Source organism: Procambarus clarkii, chromosome 22 (genome assembly GCF_040958095.1).
Source record: "Procambarus clarkii isolate CNS0578487 chromosome 22, FALCON_Pclarkii_2.0, whole genome shotgun sequence".
NCBI lineage: Eukaryota > Metazoa > Arthropoda > Malacostraca > Decapoda > Cambaridae > Procambarus > Procambarus clarkii.
Genome location: NC_091171.1, coordinates 46355943 through 46380610, shown reverse-complemented (window position 1 = coordinate 46380610; position 24668 = coordinate 46355943). Strand labels below are relative to the sequence as shown.

The 24668-nt window shown below is 40.9% G+C and overlaps 1 protein-coding gene across 1 annotated transcript in view; it reads left to right on the top strand.

Moving 5' to 3' along the window:
• The window catches only part of LOC123761204 (collagen, type I, alpha 1b), a 147034-nt gene that overhangs the window by 121001 nt on the left and 1365 nt on the right, over nucleotides 1-24668 (top strand). Inside the window, exons 5-10 of the mRNA XM_069329270.1 lie at nucleotides 4813-4871; nucleotides 5197-5446; nucleotides 5993-6152; nucleotides 10496-10666; nucleotides 14484-14582; nucleotides 14918-15122. Of these exons, the coding sequence (XP_069185371.1) occupies nucleotides 4813-4871; nucleotides 5197-5446; nucleotides 5993-6152; nucleotides 10496-10666; nucleotides 14484-14582; nucleotides 14918-15118 (940 nt within the window). The 3' untranslated portion in view covers nucleotides 15119-15122. The remainder of the gene's footprint in view (nucleotides 1-4812; nucleotides 4872-5196; nucleotides 5447-5992; nucleotides 6153-10495; nucleotides 10667-14483; nucleotides 14583-14917; nucleotides 15123-24668) is intronic.

The following is a 24668-nucleotide window of genomic DNA, read 5'->3' as shown; positions in this document are numbered from 1 at the left end:
TCCCCCCCTCTCTCCCCCTCTCTCTCCCCCCTCTCTCTCCCCCTCTCTCTCCCCCCCTCTCTCTCCCCCCTCTCCCCCTCTCTCTCCCCCTCTCTCTCCCCCCCTCTCTCTCCCCCCCTCTCTCTCCCCCCCTCTCTCCCCCTCTCTCTCCCCCTCTCTCTCTCCCCCTCTCTCTCCCCCCCTCTCTCTCCCCCCCCTCTCTCCCCCTCTCTCTCCCCCCCTCTCTCCCCCGTGGGTTTATGTAGTTGATATGTTATTTTTATGTATAATGTTTAACTCCCTGACTACTATGTCACCCTATTGCTTCTTCACACTCTCCCTGCTCATTACTCCTCTCTGCTCTTCCTCCCCACTATCCCTTCTTATTACTTCTCCCCACTCTCCCTCTCCATTATATCTCCCCATATTTCCCATTACTCCCAGTTGTTCCTCCCCACTATCTCTCCCCCCGTTGCTCCTCTTCACTCTCCCTTCCTATTGCTTCCCATTACTCACCCTATTGCTTCTCCTCACTACCCCTTCGCATATTGCTTCTCCCCACTCTCCCTCCCCATTACTGTCACTGTGAGGTGCGTTGGTTCAATGTGATGGGGGAGACTGGAGCAGACTGGTACTGGTGGTTGCCATGTGTGCAGTGTTGGGGGTGAGTTGTGAAGACTCTGCACTAACACGCCATGCTTGTTGTGCTCCAACTCCTCCCTAATCTGCCTCCCACTGCTCAATCCTCCTCTTTTTTGTCAATATTGAAGCTTTGCCTGTTGATTGTCCTGGTGATAACACCAGCAGTGTCGTGGTGCCAGTCGTGCTGGGTGTGTGTCGTGCTAGTTCTCCTAGGTGTGTGTCGTGCCTGGCCTACTGGGTATGTATCGTGCCTGTTCTGCTGGCTGTATGTCGTGCCAGTCCTGCTGGCTGTGTCGTGCTAGTTCTCCTAGGTGTGTGTCGTGCTAGTTCTCCTAGGTGTGTGTCGTGCTAGTTCTCCTGGGTGTGTCGTGCCTGGCCTGCTGGCTGTGTGTCGTGCTAGTTCTCCTGGGTATGTGTCGTGCTAGTTCTCCTGGGTATGTGTCATGCTAATTCTCCTGGGTATGTGTCATGCTAATTCTCCTGGGTATGTGTCATGCTAATTCTCCTGGGTATGTGTTGTACCGCTCCTCCTGGGTATGTGTTGTGCCAGTCCTGCTGGGTACGTGGGTGTGTGTGATACCAGCCCTGTTGGGTGTGTGTTGCAAGTCAATGGAAGTTCTGTTCCTGTATATTTTGTAAACTGGTAGTTATCTTGGCTTAAATGTGTCTTCAAAAGTGAAATATTTTTTTTTCAACTTTTACCGAGAAAGTTAACTTGATATTTTTGGAAAATTAAAGTATCACAATAGAGAAAACATAAACATGACTAATAATTATAAATTATGTTTAACATAGGTACAAATGCTATAACACTATATAGCATAATTGAAACAATAATTAAGTTGAAACAATCTAAACTCCAATTTTTTACACGTTTATATCAAATACAACAATACTTTGTTTATATGTAAAGTCACATTTTTTTGCTAAAAATCCTGTCAAGAATAGTTGTGTGCTGTACTGTAATAGTGTGCATGCACCCGACGTGTGTGTGTGTGTGTGTGTGTGTGTGTGTGTCATATGTGCCACAACCTTAATAGCAGCAGCATGTTCCACAGGTTTGACCAGGCCTATGTAAGTTGGAGACCTATAGTTTTCGCTACCAGTTCTTGTAAGAACATACCGTATGTCACAAGCAATTTCAACGAGAAGAAAGGAAAATTGTTAATTGACAGTCTCAATGCAGTTGATGTGTTTTAAGGTTGTGTGTTCTCGACTGCCTCGCTCCATACAGCATGATCCTCCAATTGAATGAAATCTGTTTATATACCTGAAACAAAGATATGCATTACTGTACTTGAAAGGAGTAATAAAGGGCTCCTTCAACAACAGAAATCATTCACTCAAAAAAATCCTAATTTGCTTGGGTATAGGATACATCAGCTTTTTACATTTATGGTATTTAAATAAGAAACTAAAGTGAGAGGAAAATATACTTTTATTATTACCCATTTTGATAGTTAAACAGTAATGTAGGATTTTTTTCTTTTGTTACTGGAGATGTGTACAGTATTAACTTGTTAAATGGAGTCTGTGCCTCTCACATCTTTAGTGAAAGAAAACCCGACATGTAGAGTAAAACGCTCAAGGCAGTCTCCTACTGCATCATTACTCTTAATGTATTATAATGTGTGTCCCAACAAATAGTACTACAATGCATTTATACACAGGTCTATTCAAATACAAAAATAAGCACCAAGTGTTTTTATCTTGTTTCTCTAATACTGTACAATAGTGAATATACATAAAAGTAAGGCACTGCACTAAACATATTGTTTGCACCTTCTGTCACAAATCATAATAGCAGTCACATGTAAACCAACGATAAAAAAAAAAGTCAATTATGATACTTGCCTAATATGCAATACATCAGCCCATTCTGGACAAACCAGAACAAATTTTGTATTTCCATTGCAAAGACAACCTAAATTGACTAACCTAACCTTTTTAGGCCTAATGCACGATATCTGAGGCCTAATATATTACAGTACATATGTGTACTATACTAGGACTAGGAATATTTGTTTGTTTTTTTAGCTAAATTTTTGTCGGACTCGATAAAGCGAATAGTTCTTCAAATTTTGAAGAATTCATATATACTTCAAAATTCTACTATTGCTTAGTATGTCAATATTTGTACTATGATGTTCATAGTTACATAAACTGCTACAATATGTAAACAGGAGGAAGGGGTTGAATATACTGTATATATATACCTCAAGGTGTTCAAGTCACATGCATCACACCAAATTTGTCAAAATTATGTTTTAAATACAGTGTCATTAAAAAGGGTACAGTACATTTTTCTTCTTATATTTGAGCATGAACTTTTGAATGGAGGTGACTTTCATTAATTGTTTCCATTTATTACCTACCTTTACTGTTTTCTTACCCTTGTTTCTGTGTCAGAGAGGCTGTCAGCTTTGTGGTGAGAGTGGATATGGAGAGAGAGAATGTGGAGTGTGAGTGAGAGGTAAGAGATTGTCTGAGACAGACACTCCTGCAGCAGTGGTGGCTACTTGCAGCAGGCAACTCATGCTTCACAGGGCTTAGCAACACACACACACTACCTGGTTATTCTAACAATTATCTGGTTGCATGTTAAATTATGTGGATGTCAGTTATACAATCAAAGTCTTTGGGAAGGGTGGCAGGGTGAAGTATGGTGTCAGTATGAGTTTGGGGGTGTTGCATTGTGGTAATCATTTAAATGGCATATACAGTACACAAGGTATCACCCGAGATATAACAATGATGCTACTTGACGAGTAAACTTGAATTCATTCGTACTCTGTCCTTAGGTGTGCTTTAATGTTATTTACATGGAAATGACTCTATGTAACTCTGAACCAGTGTACTGTGAAGCAGTTAATTTTTCTTAATAATTTGTGATATTGTAACAAAACTCAATGAGTTTGTTGTTTTCCAAAGATATTTGCAAAGGGCCAAGAATATTGTAGCCACACAATGGACTCTTTTTCTGTGTTTACCTGAGAGGATTTTTGTTTCCAGTTGTGTGGTAGAAGCAGGTGGCAGGTGAGAGCACGCAGCCCGAGATGGCCGCGATTTACCTCTTCTCAGTCGCAGAATACATTATCTTTTCAATAAGAAATTTATGAATCTTTCAAGATTTAATGTATTTTCCTCAGTGGCAGTTGTATTTTTCAAGATATTTAACAATGCATTTCATATACAGTATATATATATATATATGTGTGAGTGTGTGTATACCCTGTATATATATTCTACCTAATAGCCAGAACACAGTAATTTGCCTAATATGCAAGGCCTGATTTGCCTAACAGGCAGTGGGATTTTCATTATTTCCAAATATTTCTTTTCAAATTGGTTTATTTGAATTAATATTATTATATTGTATTAAGAACATGAATTACTGACATGTTAGGTTAGGTTTGATCAAATTTCTGTTAGTTTTAAATCAAATTACAAAATTAAAAGCATATAATAGTTTTTATGAATGATAATGAAAAGTTTTATCATGCTATAAGAAAAAAGTTTAGAAAAATCTATAATTTCAGGAAAATGTGGCTTGTTAGGCAGTTTGGCTTAATAGGTACAAGATACATGTGTGACACAAAGGCTGCATGAATGGGTGAGACATTGGATGGTCATTGACTTTGTGGCTACAGTACAGTACTCTGTCTGCCAGGGGGTGATCCTGCGCAGGGGGGGAGGGGGGGATCTGGGGCAGGTCAAGAGTTTTTAAATATATAAATATGTATATACATACGAGTATAAATATTTTTACAATTTAAATATAATTTTTAAATTTAATTTAATTTTTAAATTTAAAATCCAACTGGAAATGATCATCAGGGCAAATGGGGTGATCTTTGACAAGCTGCCGGCTTCCTGTCACCTCATTGAGGCCACTAGAGTACTAGTGGCCTTCAGGTAAATTCAGGTTATATATATATATATATATATATATATATATATATATATATATATATATATATATATATATATATATAATATAATATTTTGGTTTATTTTTACATATATACATTGTATTTATTATACAGTATTTATATTGAATGTGTAATAATACGAGTGAGTGTCAATTGAGTTTTAAAATTAAATATGTAATGATCATTATTAAATGTTAATTTTTAACTTTTGAAGTTGAATTAAACTTGATTTATTATTTTTACTGGCATTATATTTCAGATATGGCAACATCATATCAACAAAAGCCATACTAGATAAAAACACGAACAAGTGCAAAGGTGAGTTGGCCTAGCTTGTACTTCTCATCTCATGGCCACCATTCCATTAGTATGAGCAGTGATAGCTACAGTGACTTCAGACATATTAATGTTACCAGTTTTTCCTAGAAAGATACATACAGTACATACTTAATATACTTGATACTGAAGTCCATACCATTTTGATTGCTATTTTAGAGAACTGGCATTCATATTAATTTTGTATGCATTAATTGATTAGTTGTAAGGAACTTTTGTTAAAGAGGGAGCTTGATTTGTTATGGGTTTGATATACAACCAAGTCATTTATGTATAGCAAAACTGTAGAAGTATTTCTTACCTCCAGGCTATGGTTTTGTAGACTTTGAGTCTCCAGCATCTGCAGACAAGGCTGTGAAGGGGCTACAGGCATCTAATGTCCAAGCCCAGATGGCTAAGCAACAGGAGCAGGATCCCACCAACTTGTACATCGCTAACCTTCCACCACACATGAACGAAGCGGAATTGGAACAGCTACTTGCTCAGCACGGTCAGGTCATTTCCACTCGCATCCTTAGAGACAACAACGTCCAGTCTCGAGGTGTTGGTTTTGCCAGGTGAGGTCACCTTATCACCTCTTTACTATACACTATACCTTAATTAGTTTTTGTTATAGTTTTAAGTGCTTGCTTTAAGTGCTTTTAAGTTTTATTCAATTGCTTGATTTCATGTAATTTTTGCCAAGACAAAATGATAGGGGATTTTGGAGGACATTAACATATATTCATATATATATGTATGTCCATATTTTTAATATTTATAAAGCTGAGGAGGGAGTGGCATCTTTCAATACTCTATGTACTATTGTTTGTTCAGTATTGTATTGTGAGAGGTGTGTCTCACAGGGGTCCGATATTACCTCCTAAACTGACTGCAATTGAAACATGTTTTGTTTGTATAAAGTTTGGAAAATTTGAAAATCATATTTGTGGAGGCAAAAGTGATATTGAACTAACACTACTAGGTATGATGTAGGGACAGGAAGGCAGACAGTACTTTAATATTTCTTAGGGCATCTTAGATTTTGTAGTGTTAGGTATACTTGCAAAGTGAAGCATTCTCATACAGCATTTGCAGCTCGTTGAAGTTCTGTACCTTTTCAGGATGGAGTCTCGGGAAAAGTGTGAGCAGATTATCCAAATGTTTAATAAAAAGGTGCTACGAGGGGCCAAGGAGGCCCTCCTTGTAAAGTTTGCGGATTCTGGCAATAAGAAGCGAAACCAGTATAAGGCAAAGGAGCAGACTAGTTGGGAACGATCAGAAGTAAGTCCAGTGAATTTGTATTTAGTACATTTATATATGTACTAGTATACTTTTTGTTAACTGGGAAATTAATCTTCAGATCAAGCAGATATAATGACTTTATTTAAACCTGTTTAGAATAGTTATTGAAGCCGTAGATTGTACAATCAGTTTTTGAGGTAATTTTCCTCAAAATTAGATGAGTGATGCGCAATGGTCACTTGTGTGAAGCAACTCTCCTCGTATCGTCTCCGCCCTCAATATCCACCTGACTGTAGGGAAATGCCAGGTCTGGCATTACTGGTTCATCTCTCCTCATCTCCCTGTTGTTTAAGTTGTTTGATGCTTTAAGACGCACTTCTCTGTAATGTTTAGCAAGTTTGCCTTCCAAGTGTCGTCTCCTCCATGGGGTTCTTTATTATTTTTACGCACTTGCCAACGTTGCTGCCCCTTGTCATTGTCTTCAGACTACAAGTATTTCGGTTGCTTTTGTCATACTTATCATTGGACCTCCCCTGGAATTAGCAGTGGAATTGTACAGTATATGACCTCTGCTACTGTCCTCTTGCCTCCATGGTTACGTTGCTTATGATGTAATCTTGTGGATTGGCTGCCTTTGGCACTAGTTTTTTAACACTCAAATGTAAATGTTAATATCTGTGCTATCTTTTGTAATTGTCTGATGGTCACTAAGAAAAACTGTTTTCCATACGTGTCTTGTAAGGATCACTTTTGTAAATGCAATGAAGTGCAGCTGTAGCTCGCATACCCTCTTTTGGAATTATCAAAACTTATTACCTATGTCATTCACTTTTTGTATACTGTACATGTATACAGTACTGTTCATCAATACTGCAGGGGTTGTGTACTTGTAAGGAATGGTTGAGTCGAGTATGGTCTGGATTTGTAGGACTGAAGTATTTTGTGTCATTACTGCCTGTTGTGTTGGGGATTATTTTGCTCAGTTGGGGTGCTTAATTTGTTGCTGCTCAGTTGTCATTGGTTCTTTGTGTTTGCTGAGCCGTTTATAGCTTGGGACTATCATACACTGCATTAACATTGCCACTCTACAATTTTTCTCTTCTTTCTTCTTTATATGTGTCCTGATTTAGGTACATCTTCTAATATTTGCCAGCATCTCTCGGCTCTCTCTCATTCGCCAGTTGAATAAAGTCACTGGTTTGTGGGGTTGGGCGTCCTGTACCTAGAAAACCCTGTAGCACCTGCATCATTATATTAAAAGAAACTAAAATATATATTAGGAATGTTTAAAATGCTGTTTACTACACTATTAAATGATTGAATATGAAAGATATCTAATAATAAACAATAACAAAACTGGATTTCCAAGATAGTAAAAAATATGTTGTCGCATGTACTTGTGTTGTAGGAACCCAAGTCTACATGACCAGAAATAATATTTGCCAGAATCCTAAAAGAATGTAAAGATTTTTAGGAAGGGAATAGATAACTTGAATCAAACTCTTAGCCAATTACCTTGAGATTTATTGTGCAAAAATTGCTTGAATCGATAAGTGCAAATGCCATTCGTATACATCTTGAAAAAGCAGATTATATTTAAGGTCTTGCAGAATGACTTCACTACGTAGCCCGTCCTCTTAAGGTTCCCAACGTCAAGAAAATGGTCAAATTAGTGCCCTCTCCTAATCTACAAAAGGACCCAAAACAGAAAACGAGACAGTACATCACTTTTGCGAACTGCTTCCATTTTCTAGCATGGCATTTTTTTGCCTTGTGTAACACACACAATCGAAATGTGACGTTCTTTATAAGAGGACAGGTTGCACTACAAACCTTCTTATGTTTAGCAAATTTGCTCACATTCTTTCCAACACATTACTGTACTGTATATTTGAAAAATGTAATAGTGAAAAACCTGTGTACCTTGACTTAAGGGAAGCTTGTGATACTGTATCTTACAAAAGGTTGATTGGTCAGGTAGAGGTGCATGTCATCAAGATGGTATGCAACACTTTAGCTGCAAGTACAGCCATACACAGTTTATCTCCGGTAGCTACCAATAATTTATTAATTAAAATATTAATATAATGAATGTTGAATTAGATTCTAAGCTTTAGTAGGACAATACAACACTTAAATTAATAAAACTTTGATGTATAATTTTATGGTTTATTAACACATTTTATAAGAAAAAATCCTGGCAGTACAGTGCACTGCTTCTTCCTGCCACTGATTATCCGTTTATGTTCATCATTTGTAACACATTCATCTTCTCCACATCAATATATCCACATTGAGTTCTGCACAGTTACAACCTTCTGAACTTAACTTTCCTATTTTTTGATGGTCCACACAATTGACTTATTGACTTGAAGCTTGCCAGTAATGGCAGGCTGCCTCTCACTCTTCTTGATGTACTCTCATATGGCTAGCTTATCTCAACAAAGAAACCTTACTACTTTGTTGTGGGCCTTTAGGTGACAGTGGAAAGCTTGTTAGCCATTAGTGAAAGCTTTAGTGAAAAATGATATCACTGGACACGGAGGAATAAAAGATTTGTGTCCTCGGATGTAAACAGTGCTTTAGTGCTGTCTGATTGACTGGTGGTATAAAGGTTTAGGATCTCTTACTTTGGCTACCAATTTTAATATTGAATTTTCATTGAATTTGTTATGAATGCCAGCCCTTATTCACGAATACAAGTTGCATGATGGTAGAATGGTGAATAGTGTGTATTAGTGAGTTAAGTTGAGGGCAGGAGGAGAGAAAGGCCTGGAAGGTGGACAGACATGGAGAGTAAGTGTTGTGTGAGAAATCAAGGATTGAGTGTGGACAATATACAGGATATAGTAAGAGACAACAAGGCTGGGTGAAAGCATCTTGTAAGGAGGGCAGGGAATGTTTATAATAGGGTCTCTTAGTATTATTGGTTTCACTCTCAACTTTCAATTCGGATCCCAATTTCTGTTCTCAGGTGGAACAGGAAATGATTGGACACCTTTTCTTTTACCTAATGCCACTATTCACCTAACAGTAATTAGTACCTGGGATATAGGCAACTGTTGTGAGAGTCCATCCAGAGGAGGGTTAGTAGTTAGACCTAAGGGGAACCTTGATACAGACTTCCTGTCCCCCAAGAAAATTAATTATTTAAATACAATTCACAAGGATTGCTGAACACCTGGTGTAATAAGAGTCTGGTGCTCAGGAGGAGGATTGCTGGGGTGTGTTGGTGTTCATTTCTGACGCTATAGATTAGTGGAAATAATATAATGAATGGGTTAGTTCTAATTTATTTCTTCAGGATCTGTAACCTTTTTTCACTACGGCTTTGTGTACTTTTTTTTTCTACAACAGACGTGCCCACACATTTACAATGCTAACTAGCATATATATACATTTTCTTCTGTCCTCCACAGACAGATATTTGTGTACTGAAAGGTTAATAGATTAACATGGCATTCTTGGTAGTGATGACTCCCATCACCTTGCAAGCCCATGTTCAGCCTGTCATTGATCACTTGAAACCTTTAAATAGTCAAAATTTTAACATTACATGTCAGTGGTCTACACTAAAATCCTCATTTACCACTTGGATACAGAGGAGAGCTCATATGTCAGTGCACTGAAACGTACACATTACAGGCTTACTACACCACAACAGAAAAATTAGTGGCTTTGGGTAAATTTTAAGACTGATATTAATGTAAAATAGGAAGGTAATGAATAGGATGAGTTACTACAGCTGTTCTGCATACAAGGTTGCCTTCACTTGCAGTTTAAATATATGGTGAGGTCACATCTCTGGCAGGTGGTGGTGCTTCACAATGCTCCCATAGCTACAATGCTTTGCCATCAAGTCTCTACTCTGTATTTCTACAATACTTTGACAGTAAACTGTCCATTAAGTATATTTAAGTCACTAGGTGGAGTTTGGTAAGGAAGGACATTTGATTGACAATTGTCATATCACCTCTTAACAAGTTCAAGTTCAAGTATATTTATTGAGACAAGAAAAAAAAATACATCTCAAAGGGATAGAGTAGCTTAGACTATTTCTACCCCCCCCTACTTCTTAACATTTGTCAGTGTGACTAAACTATCTTTTATGTCTACTTCTTTGTCAACCATTACAGATGGGATACCACATTAAGAAGCTACTAATCCTTTCAGGGCTTGTATTGAACTTGAAAACATGCAATAGACTGCCTTAAGGCATCTTTTATTTCTTTTAATATGTCACTGTTCTATTCTTGGTCATTATTGCAAGAATGCCTTTGCTATTTCTTTTAATGCATCTTATTTTTCCCATGACACAGCACGTGTAGGTAGCTAAAGCAACATTTTCTGCTTTATAAACTAACAAAAATTTCCCCTGACAGCCAATTCCTGTGTACGACCAGCCATCTTTACTTCCTCAAAATGGAACGCTTATGCCTTCAGTGGCCCCCGGTGCATTCCGGCAATACCCCCCGTCCCAGGTGCCACCTTATCCTCTTCAGCCATTCTATATAATGCAGCCCCAGACACTGCAGCATATGGACGTCCCTCCGGTAAGGATTCACACTCTTGGACTAATTATCTGTTATTTCTTTCAAGTCATTCATTTTGTTAAACACTGCAGTATTGTACTGACATGGGTACATTCTAGTTCTTTATACCCCACATTCCAGTAATTTCTGGTGTGTTTGGTTATTAACAATTAATCTCCCTTGAAGACCTGTCTTTCTCCTTAGTGTTTGATGAGAGTTTCACTGCCCTTGAATTAATAATTAGTTCAGAAAGAATGGTTGAGGATGCAGCAGCTGGATGATGTATTTTTCTGCACCATGAATAATTTGTATCTATAAGAGAGAATGTCTACTTATTTGTCCAAAATTTGAAGCCAGATGCTTGGTGATAGCTTCACCCAACTTTGCAAAGAAAGTGGTTTGGGGTACTGGACAGACATTGGCTGGTTGGGAGCACCAGAATTAAAGAGGGAATAGCATGCCAGGGTCAAATTTTGATCCACTGACCCCAGAGGGTGAGAAGCAACAGCTATCGATGTTGTCCTGGATGGTTGTCTTGCTTGGAGATTTGGGGTTCTTTTTACCCTGCACAAACTTGCTTTTGGGATTCATGGTTAGTTAAGTATGGGTATGAAGAATATATTGAAACAGGAACTTGGATCTGGCAGCACTGTGGCGGGCAACAGGCACTGGTACTCACAGCAGGAAATGTTTATGAAATTTTGTTTGCAGTGAAATGAGTTGATTGAGTTGGTTACTGTCGATGTGTTATGACATGCTTGGTCTCCATGTACTTAGCTGTCTGTAGGTGGTGGTCTACATTATATGAGGGTCAATGTGGGCTGTAATACAGCTTTGAATGAAGAGCGCAGCAAGCATCCGCACAATCAATGACCATCAATAACATACATATGTTATGTATACTCTTAAGTGGGTGTGCTCACAAAGCAGACTTTTGAGCTTGTGAAATGCCCATCTGTTTGCAATTCTGCTCCTTTTCCCATATAGACTACCCATTGTAAACAATACAGGCGGAACATGCCAATGTCTGATGCGGTGCTTCAATAATTTGACCTATAGACAGTGGTTATCATCAGTTGTTGATTTAGAGCGTAATGTGGTTATCATCATATAAAGATTTAAAAACTAATTGTCTGGGTTTTACATGTACAATGTAAATATGGATATATTAGGTCTGTGGATGCAATGAAGTTTACCAATGAAAAAAATCCTGCTGCCATTTCATGGTACAAATCGGTTATTGTCATGAATGTCACTGGGGGAAGGTGGTCATCATCATATGATGACTTAAACAATTATTTTCAGGGGTTTTACATGTATGATGCAAATATCGATATAACAGCTCTCTCTGTGGATGTAAATAAAGAAAAACAGGTGATAAAACAATCGGTGAATCATCAGAAAATATAACAGGAAGCGTCAGCAAAGTCAAGCACCAGGCGCCGACAAGTGGCAGACAACAGCCATATGCAGAGCGCCTCCACCCAGTGAAACTACATATAAAATATTCACTTATTTTCGGGGTTTTCTTACAAATTAATAATTCTATAATAACAAATTATTTGTTAGAATTTTTTAATTTTTTGTGCATAGGCAGATATGAACATTTCTCCATAGCTGCTGTGTAAGGGTTAAGATGGTAGATCCCTATATAAGCTTTGATGTTACATAAGTTTTTGACTGATCATAGGATTTCAGCATTCCGATAAGCAACTGATAAGTTTCTACATGTAATGCTAAATGGATGATGGTGTGATAACCAAACTATATCAGAAAATGAAGAAACGATGACTTTTCTTGTTGGATGATGGTGCTTCATGAAGATCCAAGAGATGAAAGAATAAATTGTTAATAAGTTGAGAGAAAGAATGAGAAGAGCTACCTAGTTGGATGAGGAGCTGCCAAATGCAGTTGATGGTAAGAAAAATGTTAATGCTGTCGATACAGAGGGGAACAATAGAGAGAGAGAGAGAGAGGCAAGAAAAGAGAGTAGCATAAAGAGAACAGTACAACCTCCATTCAACGCACTATATATGGGACCAAACCCGGTGCGTTGCAGGGTTGGATTCGTTGCAAGAGGTGACCTTCAGGAGGTGTTTGTATGTCTTTTATTTTTCTTGTAAACAATAAAAATACATCACCATATTATATACTGTACCTATATATTACTACTCTACTAAAATATACTGTTAGTTTTTATTTACCTTATTGTTGGAATTGTTCATCTTGAATTCTCGTGGAGTTGTGAATGCTGTACAGTAAATACGTACTGTGCTGTATGTTGAGTACTACAATACAGTTTATGAAAACTATTGTACACTAAAATTACTGCAACCTTAATTTTAACACTTTTAACCTCCAAGCTGCTAAGGGCTATTTAAAGACTAAAGGACTAAAAAATACCAGTTACATATATTTATGGCATTTTTAGGCAATGCTGTGGTCACAAGCTGAACAGCAATGCTGTGAGCTGATGCTGCGTGTGCCAGCCTTGGTGGCTCACTCAGTACTGAGGCCTTCACACCTGGGAATGTCGCCCTCGATTTAAAAAAAAAATGGCGTCTGTTTACAAGAGCCCCCGAGGAAGGTGATATGAACCCTGTGTATCCCCGGACCGTTTAAATCTTGCGTAGTACTCCAAAACTGCATATGGAGTGTTGTGCACTTTTGTGTCAGTTACTCAAAACTGCAAATGCAGTTTTGAGCAGTTTAAGGGTTAACAGTATGTACTTAAATTTAACACTTGTTTTAACTGTACACTCCACAACGACGTTCTTAGATGTTTGCATCAGGTTTGCTGGTGCTCGTTGCTGCTGTTTGCTTCAGCTGCTTCTGAGCTGGTGCTGGCTGCTGTTGTCTATACCCTCCGGAAGATTGTTTCCATATATTAAAAATAGGATGGGTCCAAGTACTGAGCCCTGTGGGACTCCGCTGGTGACATCTTGCCACTCTGATGTCTCCCCTGATGACATGTGATGTCTCCACATGTCTCTGATGTCATGTGTGCCGCAGACTTTGATGTCATGCTCCCAGCGTTTCGGGCGAGCGTGTGGCGACTCCGAAATGTGTATACTCGTTTCAGTTTTCTCACCTTAATTCTCGTGCTACGTCTTTCGTTTTGGTATCATTGTGTTTGCAATAGAATTCTCTACAGGGGTATATGCATATAAGGTCAAAAAGCCTGACATGACTCCCCGCAGCAAAGCCTAAATTCGGCCAACTGTTACCCGTGAACGGGCACCAATTGGCACACCCGCAACCTAATGTGTATACTCGTTCAGTATGATAACATCACCTTTCGTGTTACGTCTTACATTAATAACACAATAAATGGAATTTTAATAAATATTTTAAAATTTGGACCACAAAAGTATTTATTGTATAATCTTTCAAGTGTTCTGACCTCAATTGTCAGGCTACATCATCATTATTGTATCAAATTGTGTGCAATCTAAAGGCACTCATTTTGAAATCACTCCCAGACAGTTCGGATAAAATATAAATTTTTAACAAGTACTGGTACTGTATTTTAAAATGATGACGCATGAACGAGTCAACCGAGATGACTCTACAAAAAAAGTTTACTCTTCAACGAGTCTGCGTGTGTTATTAGTTTACATTAGTATTTTACCACTTGAGAGCAGATGGCTCCATAGTCCAAAGATGTTAAGTGCTTTAAACATTGCGAGTCTATCGTGTGTATGGCATGTCATCAGTTATGTTTACTCTAGGTAGGATCTCGTTAGTATTCTTGCATAAGCTTCATTACCTATGAGGTTATAGTATTTTGTATAATTTTTCAGAATATATTATAATGTATTGTATTCGTCTTTGTTAGATGATGCAAACAACAATGGATACGAGTCAGATGCCATATTCACCTGTCATACCCACGTTAACAACACACATGCAGCAGCTCCACCTCACGCCCGGCACTGTGAGTACATGACCTCCTATATCTGCACTTTGATGTGGGTAAAGGCGTTTTATGCAATATTTGGTACACAGTTTACTATAGTAGAGGCTTCTCACCACCAAAACCTCTTTGTACAGTTTTTTTTTTTAACTTTAAACAATCTCTTGAGATATTATTCTGTGGAATGATGTTGGAGTTAAGGACCTAAGCACAGACAGTTTTTCATAATAATAGTTAACTTTTTATGTCCTTTCCTCTGTCATGTGAATATAATCCAGTGTTATTTGGTACAATTATATTTTAATTTGTATCCATATTTCACTGTGTATATGAACTAAGTTTAAGATTTTTCTTAGTTCAACCATGAAGTGTCCATGTGTGAATGGTTACAGCAAGGAGGATACCTGACAACTAGTGGAGGCTATCCACCATCTCCCTACACCCCGATGATGCAGCACATGGCCATGATGGATGACTCCACACCGCACTCCCCTGATGAATATCAACCTTACCCAACCACCCCTGGTCCAGTCCAATGTCAACCACAGCCTAAGTAACATTGTGAGTATCTTGCATTTCAGTCGCTAAAGATTTCTGCCATGGCAGAATACCAGACGTACTCTAAAAGCTGCTGGGAAGATTTATTTGATGGTCATAAAGCAACTTTTATAGCAAGTAGATAGTCGAAATAGAAAGTTATAATAAACTACCATAGGTTATAATTCACTGTACAGTATTTAGTTCATGATACACTGCATAATAACTTCTGTCCGAAATGCTATGCGTGTTAGTGGCTTTGCAAGAATGTAAAAATACTAATCTTGTGTAATCTCACATATCCATTGTACCTTCTTGTAAATAAATATTATTATTATTATTATTATTATTATTATTATTATTATTCTATTATGTGAATTGGGTACGGCAGCAGTGATGTGTATGTATGGGGAGAGGTGGCAGTAGTAATTACCTAAGTGTAGTTACAGGATGAGAGCTATGCTCGTGGTGTCCCGTCTTCCCAGCACTCTTTGTCATATAACGCTTTGAAATTACTGAGTGTGTGTGTGTGTGTGTGTGACTGAGACAGCCGTGGTGTGTATGTGTCGGGAGAGGCCTAACCTAACCTAACCTAACCAGTGAATAAATATGCACAATATGCTAATATATGATAATATTAATTTATATTTGAGAAAATTCCTATTTTGAATGAACAGAATGTTAAAATTATTGAATGCGTCTTTGGGGTCGACTGCTGGATTGTAAACATATGATGGAATTTCTCAAAAGTAGAGTGAGTTTGTTAGCGTTACCCCTCTGCCAGTAATGAAGGGGGGGGGGCAGAGCTCCTGATCCTTTCCAGCCTTCTTCACCAGTTCTGTCACTGATGTGGAAGTGTGTGGAGGTCCACTGTAGGGCTCCCAGGTTGTCAGTGTGCCACAGCAGGTCCCATAGCTTTTAAGCTAATTGCCAGCCACCCTTGGCCTGGGTGGCCTATAGGGCCATAAAACAAATGGCCTATTAGGGGCCATTTGTTTGGTATTGTTCCTTGTTTTAGTTAAGCTCCACGAGCATGTTTTATGCCTGGTTTGTGTTGTGTGGACCTGGGTCAGAGGGCACTTGGATCTACATGCACTCAAGGCTACATTCCCTGTGTGCTCCCTATTGCTGTCCATGCACTAACAGTGTTCTCTTCTTTGCTCTGTTTGGGAGTTCACTCTTTAAAGGCCAGACCACTTGGGTGGGGCCTTACCTTGGTCATGTCAGGTATCCTTCTGCCACTGCATAGGTCCTTGGATGGAGGTGAACATTTCAGCTGGTTGTGGCACACTGATAGTTCATGCCCTTGTTTACAAGGCACACTGAGGTTACCTTTCACAGCTACATTGACTAGGCTGTGTCAATCTACTTTATAATATCCAACAAGCATCCTCAGTGCATGGGTATCCTGCTTGGTTCGTCCTTATGGCCCTGATAATCCCCTTCGGGTTTCAGTATGGTATATGGATGATATCCCTTCCGAACCCCCCCCCCACTTGCCTTGTGAGAGTTTGAAGGCTGTTCGTCATCTGTACCACAGGGTGACAATCAATCTTTCTGCCTCCATCATGCTGCCTGTTGGGTTGGTGACACCTATCCTGAGTTCTGTGAGGTTTGTTCTCCCTATTTGGCTCTTCTCTTTGACCCATATAATGAAGTTCAAGCTTATCAGGCAGCTACTGCTTTGCAGATTTGTTTTGCCCACCTTCAGCAGATGTGGCTTTCTGCCCATCATGATGCCCAGAGTTGGCCCATCTTGCTCTTAGGGACTCTGACTTAGAGGTGTTGGTGAATACCATCTTGATTCTGTTCCTGCCTCTTCTTTCTTCCCCTTCAGGTGAGATGTGCTGGCTTCTGTTTCTCCTTCCTATCCCTTCCAGCTTCAAAAGGTCTGAGGGGTGTTGGCATTGGGGCAGGGGTTTAGCTCAAGATGTGGCTTAGCTTTCTGTGAGAATGGCTCCTTCCACTTCAGGTGTGGAGGCCATTGAGCCACTTAGTCTCACCCAGGTTTCAGTTTTATTCCTTCCAGCTGACCCCTTCCTCCGAGACGTCTCCTTTGGATTCCGGGGTTCTTATCCCAGGCAATTGGCATGGACTCAGGCTCTGCCTTGGAAATTGTTTGGCTTCTTGGGCTTGCAGGGACTTGGATAGTTGGCCTTGGGTACCTTAGGACCCCATATGGTCCTTTGTTTTTTATTTTTGTTTTTATTTATATATATATAAGAGTTCTTACATTCTTGTACAGCCACTAGTATGCCTTGCGTTTCGGGCAAGTCCTTAATCCTAAGTTCCCTGGAATACGACCCCCGCGAAGAATCGTTTTTTACAACCAAGTACCCATTTTAACCCTCAAACCGCTAGGGGCCCAAATGGAATTCACACCCACAGGCGCAACAAAAAAAAAAATCCAAAAAATTCTTTCGTCTTATAGAAGTGTTCATTTTTGTTCCCTGATCACGGAAAAAATAACAAAAAAATCGTAGGTGGCATATTTTAGCCGCAATAGGGTAGGGAAGTGTGGCAAAAAAGGGGCGTTGGCTGAGCCTTCGTCAGACGAGGTCTACTCCGCCCGAGCTGTCAGAAGGCAGTTGCCACAAATATATTATTACCTAATTATTTCAATGTTTCCGATTGATTTTTTCTTAGTTTTTTGCAGTAATATTATTCCATACAGTGAATTGGGGTATATTTATATAATAAAATGTGTGAACCATCGCTGTACTCAAAATTATGGTGTGCATATTAGTGATTCAATTATTATGTTCATAAAACAATAAACAAATAGTTTTGCTGTTGTTACACTATATACACAGGTTATATATAAGTATCTGCTTGTTTTGTTCACCATAACGAACTACTAAGTTGGTCTTGTGAGTCAAAAAGCAACGAGGAGTGACCGCCAAACACCAGCGAGCCACTCACTGCCACTCCCTCCCTCACAACCACCTCACTCACCCTCATTCTCCTCCCACAATATTGTTTTTGCATTTATTCACTATACACAGACGTTATATATACGTATTTACATGTTTTCTTCACCATAACTGTACATCTAAGCTTGTATGGTGAGTAAAGGCACAAAGACGTAGCTACTCACACAGTCAGCTCATCGGCGGCCGCCCTCAAGGCCAGATGCACTAATATTTCTCCTCCAACAATATTGTTTGTGGTGTTATTACGCTATATACACACATTATATATAAGTATCTACCTGTTTTATTCACCATACCTGTACAAATAAGCTGGTATGGTGCCCAAAGACCATAGTGGCCATCAGTAAACAACATGCCAAGTCGTGCAGATGACGCTCCTCCCTCACCAAAATGGTGGCTCCCAACCTACTCCTCTCGCTGTTATCTCACACTATACACACGTTATATATAAGTATCTACATTTGTGTTCACCATAGTGAACCACTAAGCTGGTATGGTGAGTGCAGTCAATAAATGGTGCCCACACAGTCAGAAGACGACGCCACAACCCTCCCTCCACAGCCTTACTCCTCCCTCCATGGAGCACAGCGCTAAATATCACCACAATCCTGCTATTATCAGAATCCTGATCAGTTTTATCACAGTCAGGGAGCTTCAGTAATACTATCACTGCTAAATAATAGCATGAACAAGTATATTATGGCATTTGTAGGCGATGCTGTGGTCACAAGCTGAACAGCGGTGCTGTGAGCTCGTGCTGCGTGCACCAGCCTTGGTGGCTTGCTCAATACCGACGCTGTAACACCCAAGAATATTGGCCTGGATTTTTTTTCTAGGTGGCATCTGGCAACTATCGGTCGTGGCTGTACTATAGCTGCCCCAATCCCAGGCAAGGCGTTTAAATTATAGCGCTAGACACGAAATCATATATAAATGATGTGCTCGGTTTCGGTTTTGTCACTGATATCATTTATATATGATATGCGCGGTTTGAGGGTTAATGTTGAGTTAAACAGAGGCTACAGTTAAGGATTTGCACCTAGTAAATCCTCCCCGGCCAGCATATGAACCCAGGACAAAGTGCTCGCGGAACGCCAGGCGAGCGTCTTGCCACTACGCCACAGAGACTGTTTCTTCTGATGAGGTCTTATGTTTCTGGGGGAGCGGTTTTCATAACTAGCCTTCTCCTCTCCCCCCCTCCCTATGTATGATTTTGCTATTAATGCAGCTTCCCCCAGAGCTCATTTCTGTTTGCCTTCTGGCCTGTTGTAAGAGCATGACTGGTAAGACATACCCTAGAGTACAAACTCACAAAACCCGTCCTTACTTGTTTATTTCTAATAAACAAGTATGGGCCTAATGGCCTTCAACACCACCAGACACAACAAAAAAAAATTACATTTTGTTTTCATCTTATAAAAGTGTTCATTTATGTTCCCTGACCATGGGAAAACAAATAAATCGTTTGGCCACAATTGGGCGAGGAAGTTTGGCAAAATAGAGGAGTTGACAGAGTAATCGTTGGAGGCGGTCAGCTCCGCCCAAGCTGTCAGGGGGGAGTTGCCACAAAGATATTATTACCTAATTCTTTCAATGTCTGATTGATTTTTTCTTATTTTTTTTTTTGCAGTAATATTATTCAATAGCGTGTAGTGTGACATATTTATATAATAAAATGTGTGAATCATCGCTATACTAAAAACTATGAGGTGCATATTAGTGATTCAATTATTATGTTCATAAAACAATAAACAAATAGCTTTGCTGTTATTACACTATATACACAGGTTACATGCAAGTCTCTGCATGTTTTCTTCACCATAACAAACCACTAAGTTGGTATGGTGAGTGAAAACAACCACCAATGGCCACCACACACCAGCCAGCAAACACCCACCACCTTCCCTCCCTACCAACACCTCACTCCCTAACATTTCTCCTCCCACTATACTATTTTTGCTTTTATTCACTATATACAAACATTATAGACATTATAACTATCTACAAGTTTTGTTCACCATGACTGTACCATAAGCTGGTACGGTGAGTTCAGACAATAACAGAGGTCGTCACACAGAGTCAGCAGATGACGCTACCTCCTTCCCCACGAAGTTGACTCCTCCCACCATACTACGCACAATGCTAATTATCACCACAATCATGCAATTATCAGAATCCTGGTCCTGTAATACTATCATCGCTAAATTATAGAAGGTACATGTATATATTTTGAAATTTTTAGGGGATGCTATGGTCACAAGCTGAACAGTAATGCTAATAGCTCATGCTGTGTGTCAGCCTTACACTCAGTACTCAGTACTGAGGCTCTCATACCCGGGAATGTTACCAACTATTTAAAAAAAAATGGCATCTGTTTACAAGAGTCCTGAAGAAGCTGATGCGAACCCTGTCTAGCAATGGGACATTTAAATCGTATGCGGGACCCTCAGTCGTGTATGTATGATGTGCACAATTCCGTGACAGTTACTCCCATTGCCTATGTAAGTGTAGTGGTTAAGGGTTAAAGTTCACAGCATTGTATGGGAGTTTGCAGCTGTGTGGCAGGCACTGCAACAGAGCTTAGTGATTCAGCTCCATTCGGACTGCTTCTCCATGGTTCATTGTCTCAACCGGGGAGGGGGATCTCTTTTTGTCTGTGGCTTTGTGGCTGGTTGTTTTGGGTAGCTTTTTTGCTGTGTTCTCAGTGTTTAACTGTCCATGCCATTCACATTCAGGCTGTGTCCAGCATCCTGGCAGACAGCATGTCAGGCTTCATTCCTCTTCGACGGTCAACGCTGCCTCCTTCCTTTGGTTTTGTCAGACATATGGGGCCCGGTGGTGGACCTCTTTGCGTTGACATGGTTTCAGTGTCTCCCATTGTACGTGGCGCCGTTCCCCAAATGTGAGAAAAGCATTTACCACAAAGCATTGTGGTAGATGCTTTTCGGTAGGACTGGTCGAAGTTGGGGTTCCTTAACCTCCCCATCCCTCCAGTGGTCCAGCAGTTGCTGATGACGTATGACTCATTTTTTTCACCTCCGGCCTGCTCATGTGCCATCTGAGCCTTCTTGGTCTTTAGACCGAGTTTGTTTCTCTTCTTTTCTTCTCTCTTTGTGGTGGCCCCTTCGGTTAGGAATTGCTTTTGGAAGGCCTTGTTTTTGTTGGCCTTGGCCTCTGGGGGTTGGATTGGGGAGCTTCAAATTCTCCTCTGACACCGGGGGTTCTGTTCGTTTGGCCCTAGTGGTTGTTTTGTTCATTTGCAGCCTTCTCCTTTTCTGGCAAAGAATGAGATGGCTGGCTTCCAGAGGGGTTGTGGATGTTTGGTTGGTTAGACTGGGGGTGCATCATGAGTTGTCCGGTGGGGGCTCTACGCTGCTACCTGCGGGCCACTGGTTCTGTGACAGTGGATGCTCTTTGGGTGGATCCAGTTTACCTGGTTCCCTGTTTCAGGGCTCGTGTGTTTCAGGTTGTCCGCAGTGTCATCAAGTCTCACCAGCCTGAGGTCTACCCAAGTGTCCATGTTGTTGGGAAGTATTCTGCTCTCGGCTTCAGGAGGGGAAAGAAACGCAGGACCGAAGCCAACAGGTCACGGGCACGTAAGTCTTCAGCCACAACTGCCGCTGAAAGGGAAGGAACTTGCATGTAAAGTTCAACTGCGCCAACATCCCGCAGAAGGGCCGGAGCAAAAAGGCACTCATTAAGGTGCTCAAAGTCGCCCCACCCCCCAAGTAAATCTGGACCACAGTCGACGCCTCACGCCACTCAAGCGTGCGGGTACAACAGAAGGCTTCCCAAGCATCCAGTGAGAACAAAAAGTAGGTTGCAAGCCATGACAAACCCGGAAGCTCATAATGAACCCAGCATGGAGACGAAGTTCCAAACCTGAAAGAAGATGGATCCATTATAGAGGCAACCTCCGGGTTGCGCAGGAGGTAAGGGCAATGGCCAGTGGTAGGTAATGGGCAATGGTGAGACGCGGGAAGCCGAAAACCTCCGGAAGGACAGAACCGAAGGACCCCGCAGGGACACGGAACCGAACCCGGGGAGGAGCCCAACCCAAATCTAAATTGTACACGGGGGGTGGGGGGGGAGGGGGGGGGGAGGAAAACCCCACTCCTTGTAACAGTAAACCCCGCTCGAAGGGTTGGAAAACCCAGGCGGGGTCCAACAGGGCCCAAGGCCCCCAAGCCAGCTCCTCCCCCACCTCGGGAGCCTCCATATAAGGCCCCGGGGATGAGTCGTCCTCCAAAGCCCCGACCTCACAAGAAAAAGCGGGGGTGGCTGAAATAGCAGGAAGAGAATGGGCCCACTGGTCAGACCCCGGAGCTACAGCTGGAGGAACAGACTCAAATGCCTCCATCCCCACCCGGGAAGGGGCAACCCCCCCAAAACCGCTTGAGTCTCAGAAACCTCTAAACTCTGCCCCGACCCCAAAGCCCTTAGAAAAATTAGGAGCCGGAGGCAGAGGGGGGGTGGGAACCGAATGAATCATAGCAGGAGAAGAACGAGGGGGCGCGAACGGAACCAAGGCTGAAGCGACCAACGCTCCCAAGTCCAGGTCCGTATCAGCAAAATGCGGCAGCCTCGGGTCATTCGGAGAAGCAACCAACCGACCACATTGCAACAATCTAAATCTATCGCACAACGTGCAAGCCGCCTGCACCCGAATATCATCATCATCAGATTGGGTGAATTGAGTCACAAACAAGCAACAAAGCTCACAGGACTCAGGGTCGATTGTGTCACCAACCCAACAGGCAACATGACGGAGCAAAAACAATGAGTGTTGCCCTGAGACAAAAGGACAGAGCAACCCCTCAAACTTGCACACAGTGAGAGGGGACTCGGGGATCGCATCAGCCATCGGACCCGAGTGTCCCTGCGGGGTTTCCTAAGGCCTCTAGACTAGGTCTGCAAAGGGTAATTCCAGGCAGGGTACTGCTAACCGGTGCCCAAGCTACCAATCTACACTGCTAAAGCTGAACCCCCGGGACGTGTCCACTCACGAGGGCGAAGCAGGGGGGTACCACCAAACAAAAACAAACCCTAGTATAACAAGGGGAAGGAACACCAAGGCACCAGGCAAAACGAAAAAGAAAAGTTTTTTTTTTTTTTTTTTTTTACCTGAAAGGAGATTTTTTTTTTTTTTTTTGAACTTTGAAAAGTTCAAAAAAACCTTGCAAGAGGACAGCATACCTAGAGGGAACAGAGCCGGCCGCTGTTATAGGTGAAAACTAGTTGCGCAGTACCCCGTGCCCCTACCAGTGCAATAACTACCACTTACCCTAAGGTAAACAAAGGTAGAAACCCCCCCAAAACACTCGGGACGATTTTAAATTTGTTTTAATACACGTGCAAGAGATTTTGAAGTCAGGAGCTGTCAATTCCATTCAATTTTTCTTTATTAAATTGCTGCCCCATACCCATCCCGTGGACGGTGGTGTAAAGGATTATAGAGGCACATAATCGGTTCAGGAACTGAACCCTCTAGTTCGTTTAGCTAAGCAAATAACAATCTTTTTACACTAATTACAAAATTATTAATGTTATATATACATGTACACATACTTATACATACATGTACATATACACAGTATACGTGTACATATATACATATACATATTTAATCACCCACACAAATACACACATCAATAATCTTTTGTCACAAGTGATTTAGCAAGAGGCTCACAACAGTCACTATACAAGGCACTTTACATCTATAGTGAATCACACAGTTACTAATCTTGCTGCACACCCACCCAACTGGGCGCCAGCTTTACAGTCATGTGCATGCATTACCTACAGTAAGCAAATTTTGGATGCTTCGCTAAGATTTCTGGCAGCACATCATTATGAATGAAGTACTTACACATTTCTTGGACTACATTGATGGTGTTATCTCTAAATTCTGCGATTTTTTCACATTCCATTATATAATGACACAAAGTATGTGAATAGTTCGGCAGATAGAGTTTACATTTAGTCAAATCTACATCAGCAGATGTTACAAATTCCCAGAGGTACTTGTAGCCGAGCCTAAGCCTAGCAGTGGTAACATCTAGAAGTCTGCTAACCTTATTGGATGACCCATAGACGTGCAGTACTTCCTGCATAATAGAATGATGATAGATGGAGTAACTGGTGTGAATTTCACTTTGCCTCAAGTCTCCAAAATTTAGTTGATGTTCCCAGAATATTGCTGCCCTCAGGCTGCTCAAAGGCAGTCCAAGTTGGTAATCAATTCCATCTTTACGAGCAAAAGTCTTGGCCAACTCATCAGTTCTATCATGTATTCGGAGACCAGTATGGGAAGGAATCCACAGGAGACAGACTCTGACTCCATCATTGATTATTTCATTATATCTGTACTGTATCTGGCTTCAGAGATAAGCATGTCACAATTATGCCTTGGGAAGCTGAGGGCAGTCATGGATGACAAGGCGTCACTTACAATTAGCGTGTCAACTTTGGATTCATATACGTGCTCGAGTGTAAGGATTATGGCAACCAATTCTGTTTGAAGATTGGAGGCCCAGTTACTTAGACGTGCTACACACTCATGGGAGAAGGAACCATCTCTCCCTGTCACAACAACTGCACTTCCATGAGGCAGGAAAGTGTCGTTGTTGTCTCTCTT